Raw genomic sequence first — 10,601 nt, forward strand, 5'->3', positions numbered from 1 at the left:
CTCCATTAGCTAAAGTGGTGCTTCAGGTTAAGAACGGACCTCCGGAACAAATTAAGTACGTAACCAGAGATACCACTGTATTTCCATTTGGAGATTATATAGTGAACAAGAGAAACAACAAGAGAAACAATATGAAACAATATGAAAATGTACACATTCTATTCCTGCCTTCACTCTGTTACACTTCTAAGGACAAACTATCACAATGCTGTTCCCATGGCATTCAGATATTATCAAAGGATTCATCATAGGAAGAAAATGCAGTTCCACATTCATGGACTATTGATTCCTCAAAGACTCTAATAAGATGTGTTTATGATGTCTGAGTTAAATAATAAACTGATTTCACATGTTAAATAAAAGGTATAACATTAAAATGTTTTTTTATGTTTCTTTTTACTAATTTATATATGTGTACTTTTAAACAGCTGACAAGGAAAAGAGCAGATTTGAAAAAGAAATTGAAAGTTACATTTGTAGGAGAAGCTGGTCTTGACATGGGTGGCCTAACAAAAGAATGGTTTCTTCTTCTAATTCGACAAATTTTTCATCCAGACTATGGTGAGTGTTTAAACTGAAGCTCTTCTATCACTTCCAGTCAGATAAGAATTAAGAATTGCAAAGCGGATAGGATTTTTATTTAAATTAACTCCTCAACTTTGTGCCAAGAATTCATTGGTACTAACTTACTCATCTGGGACCTGATAGATCTACGCTTCCAGTATGAACCAGCCTGCATACTTAAGCCCTGTTTCATATTTCTCTACTGTGGAAAATGTGGAGGATGAAAATGCAGGAAAAACTGTTTTCAATGGTTGTAATGAAGTTATGGTATTCTGCAAGTAGGTTCGCTTTCTCTCTATTAGTATTCCAATTATGAGTAAGAATGGTTTATTACAGAGGGAGTTGGAATCTATTGAATTATTGAGGGGTTTTTTTTGGAAAAAATGTTTTTTTTTGTCATTCAGTTTATATTAATAATGTATAAACCTGTATAGCTCTTTTTGTTTTATTGGATATTGTTGATATTGTTGTTCTTTGTAATCATTTTGTAACTCATTTATGGACCTGTCTGGGTCAAAAAAGAGCTCTGATAGAAATTAAATTAGTATGTTGCTGATAGCTTCATGGTTTGTTAGATTTATAGCACTCTTTTTTCCATTTCAACTTCTAGCTTAAATTTTCATAATGATGAAAAGTAATTATATGAAAGGGAAAGACAATATCTGAAATGGGCAGAGAAATTTGTTTTAAGGAATTTGCTTTCTAACGTCCTGACAACACAGTCAATGCAAGCAAACATTTGAATAAATTTGGAAGCAGAATCCGGTTAAAGGTGCATACTTCTAAGTGTATTTGAAATCAACAGGGCTTCAAGAAGTCTTGATCATGGCAAGATCACACTGTATTGGGGCACAAGTGATAGAATTTTAATACAAAAAATATTTGTTCTTTTCGACAGGCATGTTTACATATCACAAGGACTCTCACTGTCATTGGTTTAGCAGCTTGAACTGTGATAACTACTCTGAATTCCGATTGGTTGGTGCTGTATCCTTTCCTGTCCACTAGAAGGTGCTGTATACACAGCAGATTAACCATGTCACAAATATTTGAACTTTTAAATTAATTGTTTTTCCTTTCATAGCAAATCATTAAAGTTTTCTCATATTGTTTATGCACAGTGGATGTTAACATATATTTTTGTGATTAAAGAACGAGAGAGAGAGAGAGAGAGAGAGAGAGAGAGAGAGCAGCAGCAGTTTGCTTCCAAAATGCTCAGCTAAACCAGTTGTTGCTTACTTCAAATCAAATGGCAGATTGCAAGGCTGCATTTATTAAATAGCCATACTTTCTGTAGGCTATACATTATATCTTATAATTTTGCATTCAGTTTTTACAAGTCCTCTTTAAATGTTTCTGTTCACACACAACTCAAACTGTACTGTGATACCTTATGACAAGAGTATGATTTTCAGCTTAACATCCAGCACCTAGCTAATGGGACTAGCTGTCTATAATAGTATCACACTGGATATTCGATTTCCACTATGCTGCTACAAAAAGCTACTTAGTCCTCCCATTGTACCAAGTGATCAGAATGCACCTGTAGGAATTGGTAGCGTTACTATTGATGACCTATGTCGGGTAATGCCGGTAGGTATAAAACAATGCTTTAAAAGAACACTTGCAAATAGTAATTCTTGTGTTATTATTTTCTTGGGTTTCCTAAGCTTCCAGCCACAGTCTATATTCTTTAACACTGATTTTGACTCTGCATTTTCAGGCTGCATTTATATACTGGCAATACAGTTTATATTCTGCAAGTATAGACAAATTCCAGGTTGCTATTAGAAATTTCACACATTGAGGCCCATGTTATGATGCTAGGAAACATATACGAGTGGTGAGGGATGATATTTAAAACTACTGCTTGTGTCTTATAGTAGCTTTATGCTTGTCACAAATGGGCCATGTGACTTTTTAATCATAAGCTAAAGTTGCAATTTAGACTTCAGCCATGCTTGGAAGGTTTGCAGTTGAGAGCCAAATGACACCTTATTTGTGATATACCATTGTTGTTCACTGTGAGAGCAAGATGCTGCACTAGATGGGCCATTGGCCTGATCCAACATGCTTTTCTTAGCTTTTTAAGCTATTGTGTTTTAAAGTGGAAAGCAGCAATTCATACATATAGTATACAGTATGACCAGTATGCGTTCCCAGTTGATCTGTACTTTTTGTGTTGAGATTTAGGTGAAAAGGAGGACATCTTCTATATTACAAATGTTACATTTTTTTCTGCTTGCAGGAACTCGCTCATGGACTAAATGAACTTCTTTCCTATGAAGGGAATGTTGAAGAAGACTTTTATTCAACCTTCCAGGTATAATAGAAAAGCAATTATTATAAAATAGAAAAGGTAGCCTATGTCCTATTTCTAACAATATAAAAATTATACTGAAAATTAGCTTTACAAAATAGTTCCGAAAATTAGTAACTTCATGTAAAATAAACATCTGACATGTAAAATACCAGCATGTGTGTAATGGTTGTAAGGGGTTACTTGTGCGTAAGTTGCCTGCTAGTTGTGTCCGATTGCCTGGTTCACCATGCCTTGGCTGACAGCCCACACTCCGTGGCCGGTCAGTCGCTTGCAGAATCTGTCAGTGGGCGTTTCTTGAACCTTTTCCAGCATAAGAGCTGTTTGACGCCAAGTCTCCTCCTACTTTCCCTGTGCGGAACTCGTCTGCGCAAGTAAGGGGAAGGCAGGGGTGTGCCAGTGCTCTCTCCACTAGTCTCTGATGCAAGGTCTTGGAGACCAGTCTCCAATTCCTCCATCTCCCTCCCTTCTCTACTGGTGTTGTGCTGAATTCCTTCCCCCCTACTGGTCCCCTCTCCGGCATCGCTCTGGAGCCCTGCCTCCGCCTCTCGCTCTGATGTCAGTTCCCTGACAATGTGCTTTTACAGCACTTGATCTTCATCATTCTTAATGGATAGCCAATTAATTTATTGTTGCCCTCAGCAGCTTGGAATACATGGTCCTCCTGTCATCTGCATTCTGTTTATCTGCCTCTGTAACTCATGTGGTTACTGAAGCTCTTCCTTTCTCATTTTTCCCATTATGGCAGGGGACTGAGGTTTGGGATTGTGATAGCAGGTCAAAAGAAAGAAAGAAAATACATCCATTTTCCTTTTTTACACTGGGTGTCCAAGTGAAGTGTAGTATTTACCCTCTAGTGCTCAGGACTATTCCCAAAAACAATGGGCGTTTCCCCCCAATCTTACTGATGAGCCATCCCAACCTTTCCTTTACTGGGATCCAGGTAGCGCTTTAATTGTGCAGTTATGTGTGTGCATTGAATGAAAGCCCCCTCTAGGACTATTGTATACATACAGCTGCTGTTGTATGTATATATAGGGGGGTTTTATTTCATACTCACCCCACCTTCCCTTCAAGGAGACAATGTACACAATACTCCCCTCCAAGCCTGCACAGTAAGTTAGGCTGAGAGATACTGAGTAGCCCCAAAACACCTGGTGAGCTTCATGACTGAGTGATTATTCAAACCAGGATCTCCTAAGTCCTAGACTGGCACACTAACCACTGTAGCACACTGATGCTGTTATTTCTAACCAGGTATTTCAAGAAGAATTTGGAGTCATAAAATGTTACAACCTAAAGCCTGATGGTGATAAAATCGCAGTTACAAATCAGAATAGAAAAGGTAATTTTATTTCATAATTAAACTTGCGAATATTAAGGTGATTTTCTTAAATTTAGCTGGTTTGTAGTAACTCTGCATATTTTTAGTGTGGTGCAGTTTAAGATACAGGGCAATAAATGTTAATGATTAATGTGTGGCAAAAGAAATGAAAACTCCTTTCTTTTCAGAGTATGTTCAACTTTATGTAGACTTCCTTCTCAACAAATCAATCTACAAACAGTTTGCAGCATTTTATTATGGATTTCATAGTGTCTGTGCTTCATATGCATTAATGGTAAGAATAAAAAGCAAAACGTATTTGGAAAATGTACTAAACAAAAGTTTGAAGAATTTATTATATTCTCTAGAGATTGTGTAATATGTGCATGGAGTTTGCCCATGAATAATACTGTAGAAATGATACTTGAAGTCCCTTGTGCCACAAAATACTAAGTAGTGAAGATATACAATGCCTTATGCTATTGAGTAATTACTAGTTAATAGTTTCAGGACATCAAAGCATCTAATATATGAAGAGGTTTTGTGAGCTCATTGAGTTTCCACATTGTTTCTAAACCAGCAGACTTCCTCCCCCACACATCTAAATTCCAACACTATAGAAGTCAGAGTAGATTCTACAGAATCATTAAGCTCAGACATAGAAAACCCATGCTAAATGGGTGCAATAAGCACCTCAGAAATAGGGCAGGATATATATGCAATAAATAGAAGGATCATTGTTGAATGATTGGCAATGTGCAGGTGCTTTTCTTTTTTCTTGCTTTGTACAGGAAAGTAACAGTGGGTTTAGTGACACCTTAGTAATATACCTTAACTCACAAGCTGATCAATTTGTTCAGTCAATCTGGACATGATTTAAGTTCATAACAATAAATGGGACTAAATTAATTTAAATCCACTGCTTAACTATTTAACTAGTTTGTGTGATCTAGTTTTCAAATTCAATAATTTGGCAGCTGCTTCGTCCTGAGGAGGTTGAAATTCTAGTTTGTGGAAGTCCTGAACTGGATATGCATTCTCTTCAGAAGCACACGCAATATGACGGTTACCAGAAAACTGATCTTACTGTCCGGTAGACATATTTTCCCCCTTGATTCTTAATGCTAATTTCTACAGAATTCCAATAAAAACCAATTGTCAATGGGGACTGAAACTGGGTTTTACGCCTATTGCAGGTATTTCTGGGAAGTAGTACTTGAATTTCCTCTTGAACTTCAAAAGAAGCTCCTGCATTTTGCTACAGGAAGTGACAGAGTACCTGTAGGAGGAATGGCCGACCTGAATTTCAAGATTTCAAAGAGTGAAGCATCCACAAATTGGTAACTTCTGTTTCCGTTTTCATTATTCTGACTTTAAATACATTGAGGGGCATATGGGAGCAAACCTTCTCATTGGTGGCCCTGCACTTGTAGAACTGTGTTCCTGTTTTTATTCTGATTATAATGGCTGTACTGGGCGGACCATTGTTTTAATGTACTGGCAATTTTAATGTTTTTTATTGTTTTAAATTGTGTATGCATTATTATTTGCTTTAGTTTATATATATTGGTTTACCATCTTGTGAGGAAATCATTCTGAAATGTGGAATATAAGTATCTTAAATAGATAACTTTGTTTCATTAATGTATCGTTTTGTTATGTTAGTTGCATAGCTTTTTTAAAACCAGAGTTCCTTTATAATAAACTTATTCCCCCTAGATTTAAAGCTGTAAGCAAATACAGTTGGTTTAACTCATGTAAGCCAAATAACCAGATAACCTTTTGAAGGTTGGCTTGCTGAAGTCTATATCCTAACACTGTTTATTTTAATAGGCCAGCTTTATAGGCCATAGTTTTCAGCTGACTTGTTCTGAAACTTAGCAGTTTATTTGAAACAGGATCCCATAATGCTAAGCTGAGATTCTACAAAAGTGACAGTAAACTCTGCCGAAGTCCTCCCAGCTGTGTGGGAAGGGAAAGAAGAAGGAAATGTGCAAGTCCAATTCTTTGCTCAGGCTCATTCATGCTTGTCCATAGAGCACTAAAACAGGGTTGGGGAGCCTCTGACCCACAGGCCAAGTTAGGGCTGCCAGACCTCCCTTTTGGCCTGTGAGGCCATTTTGGCCAAGCCATTCCGACCTACCCTACAAGTGAAAACAGGTAAAAACTTGGTTCAGTCAAAAGGAGGTTTGCAGGTACCATCAATCAGCCTGATTGTGAGTGCCTGCAAAGCCCAAAGGGCTTCACGAGATAGCACTTTGAAAGGGGCTTCTAAAGACCCCTGTGGCCATGATGATTTCAAGTGACCTTTTTATTGCCATCAGGTGATTAAAAGGTGGGTGGCTCTCCCTGCCCATCAGTCTTGGCCCACAACAGGCGGGAATGATAATGATCTGGCCAAATCCAGTACCCCACCCCTGCACTAAACCTTGGCTTAGCATTACAGCCATTGGGAGAGTAGATGGATTGCATCAGAATGATGGCTTAGTACTGTGTTCCCACCTGTGGTCTAGGCTATTCCAGATTCCACACTCAGTGGCTGTAAAGGTACAGTGGTCCCTCGGGTTACAGACGCTTCAGGTTACAGACTCCGCTAACCCAGAAATAGTACCTCGGGTTAAGAACTTTGCTTCAGGATGAGAACAGAAAATGTGCTCCGGAGGCGCAGCAGCAGCAGGAGGCCCCATTAGCTAAAGTGGTACCTCAGGTTAAGAACAACTTCAGGTTAAGAACGGACCTCCAGAATGAATTAAGTTCTTCACTTGAAGTACCACTGTACTTTACCCTGTGCAGCTTCATCCATTGGAGTTGAATTAGGAAATTTCTTAAACCAGGGGTAACCAAAAAGTGCACACACGGCCTGACAACTTCCCTAAGTCTGTCCAACTTTTTAACTCATTAAAAATAAGCAATTTCTTATCGTTTCTATCCCAAATTTGGCATAAACCATCCATACACTTACCTCTCCTACACTGTCAAGTTTCAAATAAGTGCATTGAACCATTTTCTAACTATAAGCCATATAAAATATACCTCTCACCCTATTTCTCATTATAATAGCAGAATGTGATTCAAGTGACACACCCTTAACATTGGGCTGCAGCTATAATTGTGTGGCCCAATTATATTGGCTTTCAGATAGATAGATAGATAGATTCTTTATTGTCATTACACAAGTGCAACATTGCACAAGTGCAACGAAATTGGATGCCATCCCTTAAAAACAACAAAAGCAACACAACAACAACAACCAAACAAACCACATTCCAGCCACACCCACACCCACACCCATCAAACTCCCAGGTCACACTATCGAGTTACTGCATTTAAGAAGGCCACAGCTCTTGGATAGAAACTATTTTTCAGTCTATTTGTCCTTGACTTGATGTTTCTGTATCTCCTGCCAGAAGGCAGTAGTACAAACAGACTGTGTCCCGGGTGAGATGCATCCTGCAGGATATTGTTTGCTTTCCTAAGACAGCGGGAACCGTACAGTTCTTCCAAAGATGGGAGGGGATGACCAATAATCCTTTGGGCTGTGGTTATGACATTCTGGAGCACCTTCCTCTTCCTAGCTGTACAGCTGGAGAACCAGGCACAAATACAGTATGTGAGAATGCTCTCTATGGAGCCTCGGTAGAAGGACACCAGCAGTCTCTCACTCAGATTGTTCTTGTTATTCAGTTCCTCATGCGTGGCAGTCCCTTTGACCAGAATACCTGTTTCTTAATTTAAGTGCAGAGAGCTACTTTGTGTGAATTCCTTTCAGCAAAAACTAGTCCCTTTACTAAAAAGAATGGGATCTGACTCACTCCCAGCACTTACATACATATTTGCATACATGGAACAGCGGATTGTAGCAAAAGTTAAATTTAGTCAGTTGAGTTGTTTCTTACTAAAAATGTGTATGTTCTCTCACAATATTTTTAGGTTACCTGTTGCCCACACTTGCTTCAATCAGCTCTGCCTGCCTCCTTACAAGACCAAAAAAGAGCTGAAACAGAAGTTGACAATTGGAATTTCAAATGCAGAAGGCTTTGGTTTAGAATAAGAACACTTGAAAAGTATAGCCAATGTAGCACTCACTTTCCTCTGACTGTGCCTTTAAAGCTTTTCATTTTGCTTTTAAGTCTGTAACAGTCTTACCTAGAACAGTGTAGAATTGTTTGCTTTTTAAAGAAAAAGTGCACTCTTTTCTGTATAGAAATATACTCTCTTGCTGGAAAACAATTTTGTACAGTATTCATGTTTATTTGTTTTTACAATACTGGATAGAGGAAAGATGTCAGGACTGTCAGATCTGAGGATGTATATATTTGCCTTCGTCTAAATGAAACTGTCTCTTACTGTCTTCACAAAGGGAGGTGACTTAAGAAAGTCAGCCTCTGTCTCCTCAGGTTGCACAAGCTACAGGCAAAAGCTATAGACTACTTCACTGTTGGTTTAGCTTATGGATATTCCCCAGGGAAGTACAGCAAATAATATATATTTTAAAATACTTTTATATTGTAAGTCGCCTCAAGACTAATTTTAGTAGTAGGCATCTAAGAAATTAAATGGGGGGGGGGGAATCTTGATTAATTAACCTGATGAAAGGTGATCTCCAAACAGTACAGACAATATAGCAGAGCTTATAGCTGCCATTGACCTGATGCATGTGGTGAGGCAAATAACAGTTTTAAGGTAGAGCAAATATAGTATTAATATATATTGTTAATATTTGGGCTTTCATTCTCAAGAAATGAACTATTTTAAAAGCATGTAAATAATTGCCTGTAGGCCAATATGATTTTGATAGTGCAATATAAAGCTAAAGATTTATTTTTACAAATTTTAGGGTTTCCGATGTTATATATTAAGCCTTTACAGATTAAAAGAGCTGATTGTACAGGAATGTAAAAACTGTTTTAAATTTATCTAGATTCTTGGACCAACTTTAAGTATTAAATCAATTGCATGATTGTGATATTAAGCTAGACAGTTTGGCTGTTAGTGTACTTTTGTATAATAGTACATTTGAATTTATTTGATGGTAAACAAGTCACCTCTCAAAGCAATGAAAGGTGTAATTTTGATATTTTAAAATTATACATCTTTTCATTAGGAATTTCATACTGTCTTTTACACAAAGTTTAAAATAAATTGAGCAAATTTTTATACAGTTGTGAATGTTATAAAATTGTATCAGATATTCTAGCTTTTATTTATCTCAATGCCACAAGAAATGGAGATGACAACTAGCCTAGATGTTGATAAAAACAGATTAGACAGACTTATCAATGACACATCTATCAATGGCTATGCTGTGAGAGATAAATGGATCCTCTGTTTCCATAGACACCATAGTGCTGATTACCAGCTGCTGCCAGATACTACTGGAAAAGAACTGTTGCCTTCATTTTTTGCAGGTATCTGGATAACAACTGTTGAAACCAGGATGCTGGGCTTGATGGATATGTGGTTTGATCCAGCCATGTTTCTTCCTTCCCTTCTAGGAGAGATTTAGACCAGATAACCCTCAGTGAGCATATGGGGCTTCTCTGCATTCAGACTGCCTCAATTACATCTGTAGTAGGAAGTGAGCCCTTCTACATTAATTATATAAAAAAAACTGGAGCTCTCTAGAGTGTTTGGTCCATGGAAAACTGATTCATTAGTACTACTTTAAAGTTAAAGGGTTCCCCCCCAAGCCCATATCCAATAAGTGAAGCACTGATATTCTGCATTCCAGAAGCATTTATCAACAACCATATAGGCTTCTAGGGACACAGTTAATATGACACTGGGGAAAGTTTTGAAAGGAACCAGCTCACAGGCCACATATCAGGGGTTTTTTTTACTGTGAGTATGTAGCGGAGGACATGGACTGCTGCCCTGCCTAGTAGACCAGAAGAGTCATACAGCTTCTGCTTGAGTTTCCTGGCTCCCAGTACCCACTTAAAAGCCAGTATATGTTGGTTTTAATTTGAGTCATTACCTCTCCTGATGAGAGTGAGGAGCTAAAAGATACAGTACAAGGGAATGACAATGTCAGATACTTAAATGTTATAGCAGCTCTCTATCCATTAAAAATGCTGGTCTCGTGACTGTAGCTGATGAACTCAATTTCAAAAAATGAAAGTCTTACAGAATAGACTGAAGAGTCTTACCACAGACAATTCTGGACAAACAGATTAAAGGGAATAATATGGGGAACATAAATCAATCAGCAGCACAAGAGTCTCTTAGTCTCAGGGTCATGGGCCCCACAGTGGGCAAAATATTCCTGCATTGCAGGGTGTTGGACTAGTTGATGCTTGTAGTCCCTTTCGATTCTGTGATTCTAGAGACAACTCCGCCATTAGGAAAAGTGGAGATTTTGAGTGTCATGAAAGGGCAGCAAAGAGTTAAATC

The 10,601-nt window shown here is 38.0% G+C and overlaps 1 protein-coding gene across 2 annotated transcripts in view; it reads left to right on the forward strand.

Annotated features, from left to right (window-relative positions):
* The window catches only part of HECTD2 (HECT domain E3 ubiquitin protein ligase 2), a 60,534-nt gene extending 51,147 nt beyond the window's left edge, over window positions 1-9,387 (forward strand). For both annotated transcript variants that reach the window (XM_083740879.1, XM_083740878.1), the window contains exons 13-21: window positions 429-561; window positions 1,463-1,551; window positions 1,999-2,157; window positions 2,813-2,887; window positions 4,142-4,229; window positions 4,397-4,503; window positions 5,186-5,301; window positions 5,405-5,548; window positions 8,139-9,387. In XM_083740879.1, the coding sequence (XP_083597005.1) occupies window positions 429-561; window positions 1,463-1,551; window positions 1,999-2,157; window positions 2,813-2,887; window positions 4,142-4,229; window positions 4,397-4,503; window positions 5,186-5,301; window positions 5,405-5,548; window positions 8,139-8,259 (1,032 nt within the window). In that variant the 3' untranslated portion in view covers window positions 8,260-9,387. The remainder of the gene's footprint in view (window positions 1-428; window positions 562-1,462; window positions 1,552-1,998; window positions 2,158-2,812; window positions 2,888-4,141; window positions 4,230-4,396; window positions 4,504-5,185; window positions 5,302-5,404; window positions 5,549-8,138) is intronic.
* The last annotated feature ends 1,214 nt before the right edge of the window (window positions 9,388-10,601 follow it).

Source organism: Podarcis gaigeae (genome assembly GCF_964106915.1).
Source record: "Podarcis gaigeae genome assembly, chromosome: 5".
NCBI lineage: Eukaryota > Metazoa > Chordata > Lepidosauria > Squamata > Lacertidae > Podarcis > Podarcis gaigeae.